The sequence below is a fragment of the Buteo buteo genome, chromosome 5, assembly GCF_964188355.1.
Source record: "Buteo buteo chromosome 5, bButBut1.hap1.1, whole genome shotgun sequence".
NCBI classification, from domain to species: domain Eukaryota; kingdom Metazoa; phylum Chordata; class Aves; order Accipitriformes; family Accipitridae; genus Buteo; species Buteo buteo.
In genome coordinates this window covers 15,400,756-15,419,580 of record NC_134175.1, presented here as the reverse complement: position 1 = coordinate 15,419,580, position 18,825 = coordinate 15,400,756, and the positions used below count along the sequence as shown (strand labels likewise).

General features: G+C 41.3%; 1 protein-coding gene across 4 annotated transcripts in view; it reads right to left on the bottom strand.

Annotated features, from left to right (window-relative positions):
* Positions 1–18,825, bottom strand: part of ERBB4 (erb-b2 receptor tyrosine kinase 4) — a 662,107-nt gene that overhangs the window by 35,889 nt on the left and 607,393 nt on the right. For all 4 annotated transcript variants that reach the window (XM_075027921.1, XM_075027923.1, XM_075027919.1 and 1 more), the window contains exons 21-22: positions 4,944–5,099; positions 1,626–1,701 (exon numbers count right to left, since the gene is read on the bottom strand). In XM_075027921.1, the coding sequence (XP_074884022.1) occupies positions 1,626–1,701; positions 4,944–5,099 (232 nt within the window). The remainder of the gene's footprint in view (positions 1–1,625; positions 1,702–4,943; positions 5,100–18,825) is intronic.

Genomic DNA, 18,825 nt, shown 5'->3' with positions numbered 1-18,825 from the left:
TGGATGCAATAACAAAAGAATGCATCTCACTCTTTTATCATATCAAAACGGAAAATAAATGGCTGAGGTACTCTATTATTTTAAGGGGAAAAACCGCAGATGTTCCCTAACTTAGAGCATCAATTTCCCACAAAGGTACAGCACTGAGTAACATTATATCATTGTCTTTGCCTTGTAAGTCATTCACAGCCACTTGTATTATTTTTTTTCCTTAAATCACCTTATGGACTTGAGTTATGATAGTGCTATTCTTCAAAACCAAGATTCTCTTTTTGAATAGCCGTAGGATTTGTTTTGGCATCGGAGCTGGAAACAAAGATCACATATCATAGGTAACAGAATTAATCCCCCAACAAAATCTTAAATATTGAAAATGCTGCTCTCACACCAGTTTAACTTTTATTTTTATTGCAAAGGTCATTTTAAACACGCCTCTAGATCAATAACCATATTTTGCCAGCTGTCATGCTGATGTGAAAGGTGATGAGCAAAATTACCATATGTATAAAACACATATTTATTTCAGCCTCATTCACCTCTTTGTTGATGTTCAAGAACTGTAACTTGCCAATTGTTTTTGGTCTTGTCCTTTCTGATTACAGATATTCTGGGCTTCCTGCATTGAAAATTAATTTCATAAACAGAGGCGTATTTTTTCCTAAGTGATACGAGCTATACAGAATTTGAGGATAAAGAGCAGCTTTACATGATTGATTTAACTTTCATATGTTTTTCTCATCTGAATAGGAGAGGGCAGCTAACCAGTCACAGCAGTGTCTTTTGCTGCTACCCACAGGTAAAAGTGAGTAATGAATAGAATTGTACACATTTTTGTTTCAAAATGATATGGCAACAGGAAATGCAAACAGGAGTCCATAGCCCTAGATACTGCTGAAAAATTCCACTTACAAAGGTCTACATGATTTTATTAGTAATAGCTGTACTAGATAAACAGGCAGGTAGCTCAGCACATGCGGCACAATAGCTCGTCTGGATAACAGAATTTACAACAGTAAATGAACATCTCATTTCTCAAATGTGACTTTTTTTTTTGGTGTGTGTGGAGTCCACATGAACTGACCTGTCGAGCCAATTCCCAAGTTTTCTGTGAAATTAAATGGATGCTTGTTTTAGTTAGCTTGGAGAGCTTGTCTCTCTCTCTTCTTTCTCTTGCTTTATTTGCTCTGTATTATGACAAATTCCCTTTTATCTGACTGTAGATACAGAAAGTCCCATAAGCCTGAAAATGTTCTTTGACATTCATGGCTTTTAGAGTTAAGATTTTCAAAGGACTGCTGAAAATTATGGCCTGCAGCTGTATTTTTATGAATCTGTGGCTGAGCTGAAAGAGGCCTCCTTCTGTTGTAATAATCATCCCAGACCTTACGGCACTCGTCCCAGCAGGGACATCATGATAACATATTTTAGTGAGCAGGGAAGTAACACAGGAGACAAGTAACAATTGCTGTTTAGAGTTACACATTTTTAAAAAAAAAAAAAAAGGAAAAGCAAAACCCACTGGAATTAACTCCTCTTGGAAAAGAGGATGTCTTTAACATGGTAACACAAGTTGGTTTAATGCTCTACAAGAGACAAATTTTTAAACTAATCACATGAAGATTTACCATAGCTCCAAACATCACTCTGGTGGGTAAATTTCCTGTAGTGTATGCACTCCAGAGCCATCCACTTAATTGGCATCTAGGGAAAGACAAAAGAAATGTAACCTTAGAAATGTAATATTAAACCAATATTAAAGAAATAGGTCCTGTATGTGGACATCAGCTTCCTCCCTGTTTCCTTTTTTTCAACTGCAAGCTTAAAAAAAAGCAGCACTACCCAGCAGAGGAAATGGTTGTTCCTGCCCTCTAGAATGGGGCTTTGCCTCATAAAACATATGGAGGTGAGAAATACGAACCAGTTATCTGCAGGACTTCTCATACCACCCAAATTTTACTGATTCAGATGTAGTGGAACAACTGACTTTTTCATCATACCTGTGTAAAGATGGGAGCAATGCAAAAACTACATCCAATCCCTCTAAATATGAAGTGCAGCAGAGAAGGTGGAATACAGAGCTCTTTCTTTTGCCTCAACAGTTTGCAAAACCAGACACTGCTATCTCAATTGCTCTCTAATGAGGCTAGTTAATAATGCAGTGTCCACATAATCATCATCAGAGTAAACAGGCAATGGGGAGAATTTACAGTCCTTAATTTCTAACTCCTATTATTGGTTAGGAACTTAGCCTTCCCAGTTCTCTGTATCATTACTGCAGTGAGAAAAGTTGCTCCTGAAAGCAAGTCAAAAGTCCCAAGTTAGCCTTAGACTCTGAATCACCCCTGGGGGGAGCTCATCTCTTCTAGCAGAGAAGGCTGTGCAGGCAAACACAAACCTAGGTTTGGCATAAGGGTTTGCCCTGTCAAGTTTGTGTTAAAATGAGTTTCACAGTGTTTCCTATTCCTGAGCTGGACCTGTAAGGCACAGTAGTGCAGTCCATTAATTTCTAATGGACAGACATTAAAAATAGATTTTTACCTGGCATGGACTTGTATGGGTTGCCTTTAATTTGGAACTATGGAATATGTACTGGAATAAACCAGAGAGCTACATAACTGCACGCAAAATCTGAACAGATGGTGGGTGTAAAAGCAGAGGATGTGTCTTCAAACCCTTATGGAAATACCTTCCATGAAGTTGACTAATGAACATAACCTATACAGTTATGGCAAAAATAGCACTCTTTAATAAAGGTTGGCTTAGCACTTGTAAAGACAGTTCATCCTCCTCCACTAAAATCTGCAGAAATGTACCGCTTTCATTCCCATTAAATACGACTGGGTTGTTCCAAATTTGAACAATTGCTGAAGTAGCAAAGCTGCATTGCTCATCATGGGATAACTTGGGTTGGAAGGGATCTCAGGAAGTCTCTAGTCAAACCTCAGGCTCAAAGCAGGTTCGGCTATGTCATGGTTTCAGCCCAGCTGTTAACAGAGGACCATGCTGCCGCTCGCTCACTCCTCCTGTCCCACTCCGGTGGGATGGGGAGGAGAATCAGAAAGGAGAAGAGAAAAAAAAAACCAAAACAAAACGGAACCTCGAGGGTTGAGCTAAGGACAATTTACCGGGACAACACAAAAAAAAAAAAAAAAAAAAAAAAGAAGTTGCAACAACAACAATGGTAGTAATAAAAGAATATACAAAACGAGTGATGCACAGTGCAGCTGCTCACTGCCCAGAACCCGACACTCCGCCACTTCCCCCACTGAAAGCCAAGAGAGCACCCCCCAGCCCGCTCCCCATTTATATACTGAGCATGATGTCACATGGTATGGAATAGCTCCTCGGCTAGTTCAGGTCAGCTGTCCCGGCTGTGTCCCCCCTGACCTCCCAGGTTCCTGTAAAAATTAACTCTATCCCAGATGAACCCAGGACAGGCTATAAGATCAGACCAAGTTACGCAGGGCTTTATCTAGTCTGGACTTGAAAATCTCCAAGGATGGAAACCGCACCACCTCCCTGGGCAATCTAATCAACCGCCTGATTGACCTCATGGTGGAAAAGTTTTTCCTTTTATCCAGTCTGAATCTGACTTAGCATGCTCTTAATACAACTTTAAGCTGCAAATGTCTTCTGGATTTCACAGGATGCTTCTCTGGAACTGGGAAGTGACACACCTGATGTGTAAATCCTGCTCCAGAACTCCCAGCGGTGTGACTGGCCTCACAAGTCCAAGACACCACCTAACAGCTGCCAGGGAACAGCTGGTTTGCAAGGACCAGCTCATTTTGCATCATTCACTGGCTGATGGAGGGACGAGGCAGAGGGGTTACTGAAGAGGGGATTAGAGAACTGAAGGAATCGGGGAAAACTGCCAAAACTCCACCTTCCCTGCCAGTAGGTCTCTTTACTGGGGAAATGGGAAAGCACTGGTGACTCCTTTCAAGCTCTTCACCTTATTGACTGAAATGCCTATGCCAAGGGCAGCAGCCACACGAATAAGGCAGCAGCCCATCCAGGAGAGAAGCACACACTGGCAACAGCTGTTTGTCCCAGACAAGGGCATAAGTGAGCACAGAAAAACACAGACAGCATGTAGACAGGAAGCAAACTGAACATTCAGGAAAAGGAATGACAGGAGAGGCAGAATCCCTTGGGATTTTGTGACAGGTTGAAATGTGGAATTTCAAGATGTTTAGGGAGCAGCCAGCAGCAGTAGGTACTTACAGCCTTTACTTACAGCTTTCTGAATTTTATAATGTATTTATCTGAAGGCATTAGAAATGAGATGAGGCACTACATGGATGTTGTGCGGTATGCTGAGAAGTTATATGGGAAAATGCCTGGTTTCAAAATTATCCTCAAGCTTGCTTTTTAGTGGCCTGGCATTCAGCATGGTATTGGAGACATGGATGCAAGAAATAGCATACGCAGGCTCTTCCAATGTGATAGAAGAGGTGGCTCTTCATTGAGCATATGTAAACTTTCATATGCTACAAATACAAACATGTTCTCTGGCCTTCCTTTTTGTCTTCTGGAAAATTACTTGTCTGGGAAAATGGGACTGCAAGTTATTGAGGTCCTTATGACCAAAGAAAGGAGTTGGCAGGAATGCCCTAGAACATCTGTCACTCATTGAACTGACTTCAGAAGTCTTCAAAACAAGACACAAAATGGAGCATCTGAACAAAACCTAATTCCGAGTGTGAAAACTGTTCAGACAATTATATTTTGGCACCTGGAGAAGCTCACTGAGCAAAAAATGAGTGGCTTTTATGTGTGCTGTCACAACACAGTTCTTCTAGAAGACAGGGCTTTGCTAAGTCACTGACAGACTTTCTTACACAGATAATAGTCCCATAGGAATACACTGCCCTCGCAAGTAACTTCAGGAGGTTTGTCACAGTGTGGTATATTTACTTCTAGACATGTTCAGTACTCACCTTCCCTCCATCAGCATTATACTCCTTTTCATCCCCTTCCAAAAGTCTGGCCAAGCCGAAGTCAGTGATCTTCACATGGTTTGGTGATTTCACCAAGACATTACGGGCTGCTAAGTCCCGGTGGACAAGTCTCCTCTCTTCCAGGTACATCATGCCCTGAAGGACAAAGAACAGTAAAATAATCTTAATGAGTCTTACACGATTTTTTAGAACTACTTTTCACTGGTGACATGTAAAATTTCTGGTTCCCTTATTAGTATTCACACTAAGAAAATGGCCTAGAGGGCAGAAGTTCAACACTGCCCTTGCTGTGAGCAGGAAGTGGGATTAGATGACCTTAGGTTCCTTCCAAAGCAAATGATTCTGTAAGATTCTATGATAATTGCCAAAGGAAAAAAAATCAACAAAAACCCACATAGATATCTCCTTTGCTCGTGCAAGTTTAAAATCTGGAAATGTAAGACAAAGAAAAGAAATATTACGGCCCTTATTTTTCAGACAGGAAATCTGAAGATTGTAAAAATATATTCAACTTAGCCAGAGCCCCACAGAAGTTAGGCCAGACTGGTAAACAATCCCAGCTCTTCTATGTTCCAGGCAAGTGTCTTCAATTCAAGATGAAGCTTCTTATTCATCTCCAAATGCTTTTAAAGTTGGACATGAATTTTCACTACCCTCAGTGGATTAGAAGGAAAACAATTCTTTATTCCAAGTGCTGCAACCCACTTGCCTTTTTACTCCCTTAAAATTTTGCATGTAGTATTATAATAAGACACTAGATCAATCGCCATTTCTTTAATGAGCATATATATTCCATTAGAGGTACTTTTGTTCACAAGCCCATCCAGCTGCCTTTAAATATAAGGTAACATATACTCCAGCTGCCTGGCCTTAACCTTATTCTTACTCTGGTAAGAGACTAACCATCCACCATCAGTACAAAAGTTTACATGATGCTTTGTGACACTGAGATGAACACCAAAGCTTGGTCTTATTAATTATATGACACATAAAGGATAGTCAGGCAGGGTTACAAGCCTATAATTTAATTAAAAGGCATTTTATGACATTAACCATCATTATAAGAACCTACAGATGAAATTACACACTTGATGATTACCCTTAAGTATCTCTTAATATATTAGCTCTGTATAATATATATGGTAATTTTTAAAAAGTCATTGCTGAATACCGAAGAGATCATATTATCCCATAGTACAGATGATAATTCAAAGAGTCACAGGTAGTGATTAAAATAACCAGGTTACTCAGTGTCATGGGCCAGATTTTATTCCCTTTCACAGCGTGCTAAGTTCACACGAACCTATCCCCATACATACAAGGAGGACAATGCATATGAGTAAGGCACAACTCATGGTCACTGGGCCAGAATGTAGCTCTTTCTTGACAGAAAGTGGATGTCTGTACAAAAAAGCATCCAGTGGAGCTCTGAACTGCTGTGGCTTTTAGATGAAAAATTTCAGTGCAAACACCACTAAAAGGTTTGAAAATATGTGACAGAACATTTGGCATAAACACTATTTCATTTTTAATGTGGTAGGCTTTGCTGCAGTCAACATGAAGGTGGTTTGAAAGGGGACACAGGGACACTTTGGCATAAAGCAAATGGAATTATTTTTTAAAAGCACTGCTCGTTGAAGCAAACACACCCTCCTGCCAATTGCAGATCAATACTTTTGGCTGCTGAACATCAGAACTGTAAGTCTTCGAAAGCATAAAGTTTTTCTGACATCAAATTAAAACCTGTAGAAAAAGGACAAATAAATCTCATAGGTCAAACAATTGGGAGTCACACAACAAACACCCATGAAACCATAGGCACCATCATGACTTAGCACAAGAATTACCTCCTGAAGAAATCCAACCAGAAAAAGACAACACAGTCAATAGCAATGACACTGTGTAATGGAGGAAAAGCAACCACAAAAGTGGCCCTGTAAAATTCAGGCAGATGGGGAATTCATATAAATCCTGTTTCACACCTCTAACACTGAACAGTAACCACAAAGGGCTTCAAGGCAGTGTCAAAATCGCTCATAACAGGTATTCTGGGCAGTAGGTGGACTACAGCAACCTCTCAGTCTCATGTCCCTCCTCTTCACCTGGGGGTCTTGCAACAAGTCTGCTGAAATGTCTGCAGGTAGGTGTCAACCAACCTGTCTGGATGTGCCACAGAAAGCCACTCAGAGAGCACCATGCCCGTGTTGTGTTGGGCTGAACAGTGTGTGCAGGCAGGCAGGGCTCTGTGGAGCAGCCTCTGGCCCACAATCACATGTCCAGCTTTGCTGCTCTTACAGACAGTGAATCTAATTTTAAGGGTGGCTTCAGGGTGCCCTTAAATATACCACGTAGTCATTCCTCACACATCTAAAAATATACCGGTTCTTTGCAGTTCCTGACAGTGCTGCCCTTGAAGCCAGGATTGCAGTCATGTGCAAACAGACAGGCGTCCTTGTACTTCCCCCAAACACTTCTCTCCTGCAGCTCACAATCTCTTCCTCCACCTTCCATGGGATTAAGCTCCTCTCTTAAGTCTTGCATCTTTCACTGCAAAGGAGCTCCTCCCCGCAGAAAGTTTCAAGGTGCTGCTTACAATTCCTTTCTACTTAGTTTAGGAAATATCTCAATTTTTTAGAATGAACAGAAATACTTCTAAAACATCACAGATTTGAGATAACTTCCAATATCCTTATTTGGTCAAAATTCTCAATACCTCAGAATAAGGGGGGGAGAAAAGAAAGGTCCAAACCTTCAAACAGATCTTTGTAGGCAGAATCTGATGAGGACACAAGAACCCAGAGAATTTGATGAGAGAATTCTATTGGTATCAGAATACATTAGGCTCAAATAAAATTGTCATTTTAAATAGATTAATTTGCACCTATCAGCACTGAAATGATATGAAGATGTTGCAGATTTATTTTGGCAGAAATGAAGAAATAGAATTTCTGTCTTGTTAAAACCAAAATAGATGACCTGGACCAAGGCTTTAGCCTCCAGTCTTTAGCTAATGATGGCAGAAATGCATGGTAAGGTGTCCAGAAACATCCTTCACTGAAAGAGTTAAACAATCAAACTCTTAACCGTGCCTCCTTGGTCTTATTCTACCTTCTCTACATATCTAATTTCCAAGCATTTTTTAAACGTGTAGGCTAACACTTTAGGATGTTTCACTGTTTATTCTACTCATTCCTTTCCATTTATTTCAATCTTGTGCTATTATTTAATATCATCTTAGTAAGATTATATTTTATTCAACCTAACTTCATACTGTCTTATGAACTAGAAAGATGTGTAATCACCAACCTGAATACTGCTCCTAACCAATACCACACCTGGTTTTCTTTTCTATCCAGAAAAAGGGCAGAAATAGCTGTCTGTGTATCATTGAACTTACAGTTTACTTCACCTCTGTCAAACAAGCTTCTCATGGCTTTTCCCCCGCTGTGTTACCTGCCAAGCTAAAAACAACCCATGTACAGCTGACAGCTGCAAAATCCTCTGCAGGTCCATGACCTGCAGAAATGTAGATCCTCTTACAAATAGCCAGTGTAAACATGTTTGATTTTCCTGATACCCTATCAACAAGTTTTAAAGGTGGATGGTGGAAGTATAAGAGAAAAGGTGTATATATGTATATATTTTCAATAAATGAGATTATACAAGCAGAATGAAAACAGTCTAAAAATGGGAATCCTACAATATTCACTACAGCAATACTGTCTAAACATATACTATGCCAAGAATCATCATTTGAAGGCATTTTTGAACCTGGCAGGGAAAGTGCTCTATATGCATCTCTAATCTTTTTACATGATACAGAAGTACGATAACAAAAAAATACTCTCTGCATTACACAGCTGGTGCCATCACCACCCAACAAGCCCATGATCAAATAACAAGAGGACATTTTATGAGAGTTGCAAGACAAAACTACAAGTGACCCTAGACCCTGACAATGGAAAAAAGATCTGTTTGTAAAAATGACACTTTAAAGCCTGATCCAAAAGACACTATGCTGTGCCATTTGCGGTGTGATCTGTGAGGCTGGGGAAATGAAGTGCCCTTCAGAACTTGTGCAAATGAGAGCTATGCAGATCCTATATAATTATCAAAGTATAAAATGTCCAGTCCAGTTAATAAGAAACCCCATACTTTAGTATACATATTAGAACATCCACAATAGGGTGGGACTTTTATGCAAATCACTGAGAGGAAAAAGTTCAACATCAAGCCATTACGGATCAGTTGTCTCATTATCTCTGAGCCCAGATTCACCTCTCACAAACACAAGAATCAGCCATGACCTACCAATCACTGATGCTTCCTCATTACAGTCACGACAGAGGTTTCCACACAGAGAATGCCACTAGAAATGCAATTACTGCTGGGATCCCTTAACGTAAAACCACTCTCTGAATCGGCACCTAATGCTATTAAGAAGTCAGACAGCCACTGCAAACAGCTATAACACCGATAAGTTGAGGAATTCCCTTTGGAACTTCAGGATGAGTGAGGAATAGCCTTTTATCTTTCACAACTGCACCCCTTATCCTCACCCAGTACCAGTGTGATGTATGAAGACAAACCTGTGCTATATGGATCTTTACTTAGATGTACACAGCAGTAAAACCACCTGTAGTCTAGACCCCTTCTACCTGTGTGATTATGCAACTGTGAAAATGTAAATTCTACTTTCAGAAGCAGACACAAATGCCCTTTCCAGGACTTTGATTAGTGTTAAAGGTCTTTTATCCTTGTCCACACAATTACTAACCTGACCTGCCCATGTGTTTATATATTTCACAAAAGGCTTGCAACAGCACCAGGGAAACTAATAGCAATGCTGAGGGGTAGAATAGGCTTGTAATAAGCCAAGATGGCTTTGTTCAAAGAAGGGAAGTGGACAGGAAAGATGTAAACGGCCACTAGGAGCTTAACACCAGTAAGAATATCCTGCCTGTCACTTTTCAGCCGTGATAGTTTTCTATGTAATAACTAGGGGAAAAAAACCCAGCAGTTTTATTAGCCGAAGTGAATCCTGCTCTCTACCCATCAGTTTACTCTCAGAGTTGGCTAGAAATAACGGAGAACAAAAATTATCTTGTTGAATAGACTAAAAGTTAGCCATTAAGAGCTATAAAAGAAGAAAGTCTTTCCCAGTTTTATTATGGAGTGTTTGTGAAGTCTCTGGGATTGTGGATAGACAGATTTGGTATGGTCATTTCAGGTACACTCATGCTCTTTTCACAAGAAAAATGACAGACCTGAAAATGAAGTAACATGCTGGCAACAAAGTGAAGTGGGACAGTGGAAAGGAGACTTTGTGTCAAAAAATCCATGGGAGGACAGAAGACAATGAGATGGGACAGCTTTCTGATCTTTTCAAGTGCTGAACTGCACTAGAAAGTATCAAATTAGGTTCATAAAGTATTAGGACTTCTAGTGCTGCAGACGTCTACAGACGAGTATCATCAAAGGTGGGCTGGTGGTGGAATAAAAGAATAAAGGGATTTTTTAAAAAAACAAAATGATGTTTTTCTTCAAAGTTATGGGTTCGTCTCCTAAGATCTCCTGCCTTTAAGACATGGTTATAATTTGCTGTTTTCTTACTTTAATACCAGTGTTATTTTCTGTTGCTGTCATTTGTCTCCCAGTTCCTGAGGGTAGTTTTTGAGCACAGCCTCCATTTGTAGAGCTCAGAGTGTAAGAGTTGCAAGCACAGACCGTTTCAGATGCTGTTATTTGATTTCCTTTACTTTTCTGGACTTTTCAGAGTTCCACCTGCCCACGAGGGTGCTTCTGGATTCGTTTCAAAGGTGGCAGCTGCCGTTCGGGGAATGTCCAACTCTTTGAATTCCATGAGCCTTGTCTGAAAGCTCTTTCCGTTAGGTGCCTGTACCTCATTTCCAGAAAAAAGGTATTCATTACTCAGGACAGAATTTAAGCAGGTATGTAAGTCATTAAATGCAGAGTCCCTTTGGGATAATTACCAGAGATGAACTGAAGTGTGCTGAATCACTAACGAAAGTTTAAGTATATACATATGTCTTTGCATGATACAAGACATCATTTTGCAAGACAATTCAAATTAAAAAAAAAGACTGTCACCTGCCCCAAAACTTCAGCAATACCAGCAGATGTACTATAAACACTTTTTTTTCAGTGTGACTTTTTGCTGTTTTCTATAATAAAAGTTATTACCTCCCTAAATAGAGGGAATGTTGATCTTACCCATCCAGAAATTAAGAGCAGCCTGCCTTTCTTCGATAATAACTTCCACCCACCAAAGCCAGCACATATGGCAGATTCATCAAACAGGTAAGTGAAGGAAGAAAATTTCAAGTCCAACTCAAATCTCATGGACATTAATCTCCAACCTTGGAGACTGCCCTCTTTTCATCATAATAACTTGAGGCTAGCTTAATAACAGGAATCACTACTGAAAGCTTGAAATGATCACCTTTTCCCCCACTTACCCCACGGAAAAAGTGTAATTTTACCTGGGGCTAAATATGCTTTCAAGGAAAACATGGTGCCCTTTTTTGTCAGGAGCAACCAGAATCATCTAAGTAGCTGTTACTCCAGAGATAACTGTGCGAAGGAAAAACTGACACTGCTTTCAAATACACTGACTCAGCTGCAGAGGTGTGATTTGTTATGTAGGTCTGCTTGGGAGCTGGGACTGGAGGTCATCCTCACAGCCAAGGGAAAGCAAAGGATGCTAACTATTTCAGTCCAAAGCTGCCAGACTAAGCTGGGAACTCACACCTTGTGGTATGCACACCTCCACCAGGTTAGCTGCCAAGGATTTCTGAAAATGTCTGGAGTTCTGCCGACTCTGGTAAAGCTGCCAAGGGAGGCCTATTCCTGCATCATGAGCTGTGGTACAACCCCAAATATTTAGGAGTTCAATTACTTCCCATTTATATGCGGTAAGTTAATACCTCTCTTTGGTAAAGGGTGGACAAAAGAAACTTATGTGATAGTAATATATTTATTCCCATCTCCTGTTCCCTTGACTAAGCTATCTCTCTCTCATGGTTTCTCTTCTCTACAGTTTACTTAAGTTTGAAGAACTGTGCTATTGACATGTAACAAGCTGTATCTTGAGGTAAAAGTGCTTTTATGTCAAGCTGGTTGTCTTTAGATGCAGCCTTAGGGTACAAAGCTGATATAACTAGCTGGATTTTCCTACAGCCGCTTTAGACCTGTCTACCTGACCAGGACCAGACAACTGAAACTTTGCTAGACCTGCACTGGTCTAGCTGGTGTGACATGAGCAGCGTGGATCCTGTGTACTCATGCCTGCTAATATATCCCTTTTCTCACAGTCCTGCTGTGACATTACTGAATGGTTTCAGACTAAACAGTTCAGAGTACACAGCAGCAAGCCCAAGGCTATCTGTACTTGACTTAAGGGACAGGATCCCAGTGCAGTTGGATTATTACCCCTATGGAAAGGTACCGGTGCAAATACAAATCCTGCACAGGTAACTCAAGCTACTTCTGCCGTGAAAAGAGTTAGCGGTGATGTTTTGCACACAGGTCAGTCTTACATGTCTCCTCTTGCGGATCCCCCAGAAGTACAAATTCCGTCTGCTCACACATGGGAGTGTGATTGTACATTGGCTGACTCAGCTGAAGAACAAAATCAAGATGACCTGGCTTCATACCAACCACAGGAGGACACACGCTACCTGTGGCAGTATAAAAATGCCAGTTATCCATCAAAAGAACAATCTGGGAAAAAGAAGTCTACACCAGATCTTTGCTCTGCATCATGTGGCTGCTGCAGTATATTTGTTCCAGTAATAGGAGTCCTAAAGCCTGATTTACTACATTGCTGAGCTATGGCCCAAGACACAAAATAAAAAAGACGCTAAAGCATAACAGGTCAAAACAAAGCCAGGAAGCAAAAGGAAAGGGAAAGAGGCTATGAGACTAAAGTTTAGATGAGAATTACAGGAAAAATGCAGGCTACTCCAAAATGACAGGTGATTCATAAAGGGAGAAAGAGCAGAAAGAAATGAGAGAAGAAGCAAGTTCATAAGCTTATGACATTTCACGACTTAATTGACTGGACCGAGCAGACATTTTGATGGGCCCAGACCCACTACAATCCTAAATTAAAATCTCAGGAGTGCCTTCTTGCCCTTTCAAAGCACAGATAAATGGGCCACCGCTGAACTGACTGGTTCATGATTCTGAGGCTATGGGGTCCTTAAAATGAAGCTATCTATCCTGGGTGGGTGTGGAAGTTCCTCAGGCATCACCAGAAGGGGAGTTTGTTCCACTGTCATCATCAAACATGTCCTTTGTCTGAACTCCTGTGAAAAGTATGAGTTGTGTCCCTGGCTCCCTCAAATTATGCAGATATCTAGATTAGGTGGTGCTGAACATAACGAGTCTGTGAAGCACTTCATGTTCTTCTGATGAAAGATGTTACATAAATATATTAAGTAGCATAAGCAATGAGATGCAAACCAGGTATTTCAATACTGCCCATGCTGCATGTGCCTCCAAGTTCTGGTCCCACCTACGGTCACATCTGTGCAGCTGCTACATGGGCTGTTTAGGATGGGAGAAAAAGAAGTTCATTCCTATGCATGACATTCCTGAGGGAGGAAGCTGTGGAGTTGTATCTAATCTCCCTTTTGCAATTAAGACTACTGCCACAGTGCTTCCTTAAGACAGCTGGGTGCAAGGTGCTCTCCTATGCCAGCTTTAGTGCCTTCAATGAGAAACTGGCTCATATTGGCTGTGTTACTACTTCACGTGGGCCAGGTGTCCCAGCCTCCTGGGCTGTGTGGACACAGGCTACATCAGTCTCCTGCAGTACCTTCTCCCTATTCCCAAAGTACTCAAAAGGACAGGGATATTCTCCTGTAATCTATGAAGAAAATCACAGCTCATCTTATGGTATTGCAGCCCAAAGAGGCAAGACAAATTGTAGCTTGTACCTGTGCTTATAATAAACATATCACCAGTAAGGACACAGTAACCTGGATACAGCTTTGCAGCTCCTCTCATACCCTTACTAGGCCAACATAGATGCGATGCACAAATACACATTGCAGCAGAGACGCACCAAGAGAGTTTCTGACCCTCCAATTACTGAACAGGACCAACAGCTTTAATAGGAAAAACTTAATAAAGTCAGGGACTTGTGGGTAAAGGGTCACCCCCAAGACTTTGATAAAGTACTTAGCATCTGATGCCTCCCTGCTAGCTCTGCAGTATCTGCTTCTCACAAGGGCTTCTGAAGGTGAGCACACAAACCAGACAGGTGTTTTCAAGAGACTGTCCTTTGGGTGCATTGCCCCATGCAGTAAGAGAAAAAAGCAAGGAAGAAATCTACTGATGGTCCTTGTGTAAGAAGACGACTGACTGTTCAGATGCAGATTTCTGTTCCACTGCTGGGACGCCCTTCTACAGATGTACCACAGGCCTGAGTCAGAATTTAACACTTGCTGTGTCTGCTAATGCTAACACAACTCACCTTTGTCCAGGAAGCACAGAAGTACTTAGCACTGTTTTGGCTGCAACTGCAGCTACATGTTGTCAGCACCTTTTTCTGTAAAAGAAGCCTTTAAATAAGAACTAACTGCCTAAATAAGAAACTTATTACTGCAAAACTCTCCTTGCTGGGCAATAAACACTTACTGCAAAGTAACTACAGTTAAGAGGCTGGCAGGAACAAAGTCCTTACGACAAAGACTGTGAATTACTGTTTCAAAAGCGAATTCTAGTAACCTGTGCTACACACGCCAGCAGGAAGAATGTACCTATCCTCTGATTTGAGGAGTACTCAGAGACATCAGGTTTCAGCTCCCAGTGGATCACATACTCCTGGAAAGCATTTGATGCTTTTCAAAGTGGCAACCAAAGAGAGAGGTATCAGTGCATTAACAATCTGAAAGGGCTTTTTGAATACTTTTCTTCTCTCTTAGATTAATTGCTACAGTTAGACTAGCTCCAGCTCCTTCCTCTGAAGAGGCAGGCAGCCTAAATGTGTCCTATAAAGGATCTCCCAGTGCAACTTGAACAGTGGAGCTGTGACCAGTGCTTTCTTAATACTCTGTAGTTATAAACTGTCCATGAGGGAGAGAACTTGGCTTTCTTGAAACAAAGCCTGCAGAGAAGCCTGCGCTCGGAGGGCCAGCAGCATACTAAACAACAGGCTACCTTTCCCCAACCCAGCCACTGACCTCTTGCCAATACAATTACAATCGGGAGAGTATATTGTGTAGTGCATTCACTCTCCAAGAAAGTGTATTTAAAATGGATTACTTCTGCTCCTTAGGCAGGTGATCAATAGAGATGTGGACTGCAACAAGTACAGAGCTGTCTGTGGGCTGCAGCACTTATCCTCTGTGTCTCTTCAGAAATTAATTAAAAATCAAAGAAGTGTGCAGACTATTAATAAGGAACCTCCAGATTAACAGATACAAGCACAGCCTTCCCCCAGGTTCAGAACAAATGCAACCACAGTGCAAGCACATTAGAAATTCTCTAGTGCTTCAAACAATACTGTAAGAACTGTGACCTTTCATGGCTATGCCCTGCATCTGACTGAACTGCAATATTCTCAACTTTATGCACCCTTAATAAATTATATGCTATTTGTTTCAAGTTGGTTAAACAGGAGGACTTGGGGTAAGCATTTAGAGGCTTCAGATTTACTGTGCTGGCTTTCTAGAAAATGGTCTTATGACAAAGCAAAATCACCAGCATGGAGATCAGATCCAGCAAACATCTAACAGAGGAATACGTGCACTTTGTAATCCTGGAGGTCACTCTCACGATTCAGCAATAACTGACGAATTCAGTTATCTGACTTCAACAACCTGAAGACTATGCTTTGCAACCTGCTAAATGCTTAATTACTGTGGAAGATTGAATTTGCCTGGGCTTAGAAGCAGCTGGGCAGGGGCTGGAGAAAGGCATTTTTGTTGCTGGTTTCTGTCAGTCAGGACCCCCATCTCTACTACCCCTCCACAGCCCACACTCTATGTTAATAAACATACTAATTTGATAAATAAAGATTTAATAAACAAAGCTGTGTTTTAGGAGAAAGATGAAATGACTCGCCCAAGATCATTGGTGTTGGGGCAGAGCCAGGGACTGCTCCTAGGTCTCAGGAATCCCCGGTCCAATACAATACCTATCTACCCTTAGTTACAAACCCACCTTTTTTGTACAGCTTTCTTGGGAAATGAGTACTGACCCAGTAGCAGATAATAGTTTTCCACTGGAAGTGCACTGATAAACTGACATGTCATGCCTCATGTTGCGGGTTATGATAATAAAGTATGTGACAAAACAGGTCTTTCCTGTACTCTGTGTACTTGGCTGGTTCAGATGAGACAATGTTTTTGGACAGCTGAACTTATTCTCCCCTTCTCTTGGGCAGTGTTCACTGAGCATACAGGGAACACTGTGGTGGCTACTATCTTGTGTGTTCAGATGAAAATCCTACAAGAAGAGCACACAGCAGCTCCCTGCTTTGCAAAAGGCAAATATGTATATAATTCCACTGATCCCCCTGAAACACTTGAGAGGGGAAGTGTTTGACCTCAAGAAGCATGTTTCATAGGGCACTTTTGGTCCAATTAAAAGCTTTTAATATTGTCCTGTGTTCTCATTAAATTAAGCATGGATGACTTTTTTTCCCCCCCCTCAGCAGACAGCATGATCGGGGCTGAATTTCTGAGGTAGGTGCCTTTACTTGAAAGATGCCCCTGAAGCACACACAGCTTCAGGGCTCTGTATGACCACTTTTAAAATCACCATTTCAGTGTAAACAGGAATACAACAGGACAATGGAAGCACCGCTTCTCCTAGAAACCACCACTTTCAAAAGCTATTCCACTGCAAGGGTCACCAGGCTCTGCAGGAGAAAAGTGGAACAAAGGCATATTTACCCTCTCCCACTCCTGTTTTCTTCTCATGTGAGCAGAGCGAGCAGGCGGTCTGTATGATGGCTTCTGCTTAGGACTGCAATATTGTTGTACAAAAGAAAATGTTCTGAATTTATTCTACATGCTTTTGATACTCTGATTCAAGAGAGTTCTTGAATAAATTAAAGCTTTGAACCTCCAAACTCTGTTGCCACTAGGTTTCTGAGTACTTCTTAAAACCCCACATCATAGGTAACCATAGTTACCTATTTCATACTTTTCTTTTTTTTCCCTTTTCTAATTGAGAAGCTTATGACAGCTGACAGAACAGGAGAGGCCAGCCACATAAACCGAGTGTGCTAGCCTGATAATGGCTGGAGAAACTGCTAAATAATCCATTAACCTTATTCAATAAATCCAGATGAATGCTAGAGTGGGGTGGGTGGAAGACAGAAATGTGGTTTCAAGAGACACATATTTCCTCTCAGCTAAAACGTCACGTTATTATTAATGGTTCAGAGCATCACTGTGTTGACAGTGAGAGCCCACAGAGTGTGAGTCAAACCGCCACCGTGCTCCGCTATTTACGTGCATTCAGACTGAATAGCCTTTAGTGCATGTGTGGGGGTTAATCATTAAATACAGCCTGTCACTTTTCTTTTCACTTCATGATGCTGAGGAGGATGTTTATAACACAGATAATTTATCCAAGAATATATGAAAGGTCCATATGCTTCTTGAGCGTATGGAAACAACAGCCAGTGACTTTGCACTGGCAAAGTAAGGGACAACTAAGCACTGCCCACTGCACTGGGGTGCACGATCTGTCCCCTTCTCTGCTCCTCTGTACCTCAGCTCAGCCCTATCTAGACGGTAACACCGACTCCATGGAGATGTGAGGACAGCATCCACGTCAGGTTTAGACAAGCCCTCACATTACTTTGTTACAAGTTACTCACACAAAATGAAGTATAATTCTACCCTTTAGGTATATGGACTCAGATAATTACAGAGCACTGCCTGCAGTAATATTTTGTGCTAAGCATTAGTTCACTTGTCCTGCAAAGTGGTTCTACAGTTTTACCATGGGACCACAATCCTACACAGAGGAGAAACTCCTTCTCAAGTTGTAAATGCCTAACAAGAAACCTTCATTATGTCCTCAAAATAAAATTGATTCTTCTTTTTGCCTAGATCTCAGAAATAGCTAAATGTGGTTTGGTTCAAGCTTTCAAAAGCCATTAACTTTTAAGGTGAATCCCAGCACTGGAGGTTTCAGTTCCCAAATCTGAGAAACTTCTCAGTGAGTAAGAACTGGCTCTTTTAATTGATCTCTCTACACTTCCCAGCTACAGCAAATACTTCAGTTACAGCTACATTTTTGTCAAGCTGTCTCCGGAGCCATGAATGCCACGATTTATTTGAAAAGAAAGACTCATGACTTTGACATCTCAAGATTTGAGCATGTGGGTAGGTGAATACACTGGAAATTTTGAGAGCTGCTGAGCTGAAACAGGTGACCTGAGTAGAACAAAGAGGAATTGGGGCAGGTATATTTCCACTGATAGTAACATTTCAAGGTCTTAAGACTCAATTCCTGAGTCACTAAACTTAAAGGGAGTTTTTCAATTAATTACAAGTGAGACAGGGTCAAGCCTTGGGTCAGTGCTGCTACCACTGCACAGCACCCAGCTGGAACCTGCAAAGTGGGTTGAAATGGTTTTTAATCATTAGCAAAGTAATTCACCGGGGAAGCAGAGGAAACTTAACACCCTTGGGCTCCTCTAAAATCCCGAGTCTTCTTTGAGAAGACTCACACTTGACCTTTCTCCCCAGCTATGAACCCATGCCTTTTTGCCTCTCACTCTAAACCACAGCCATGAATTTTTCTATGATTTACAATGACAAACTGCTAGCCCCAGCTATGGAATATGCGTGGGGCATTGCCTGGAGTAGCT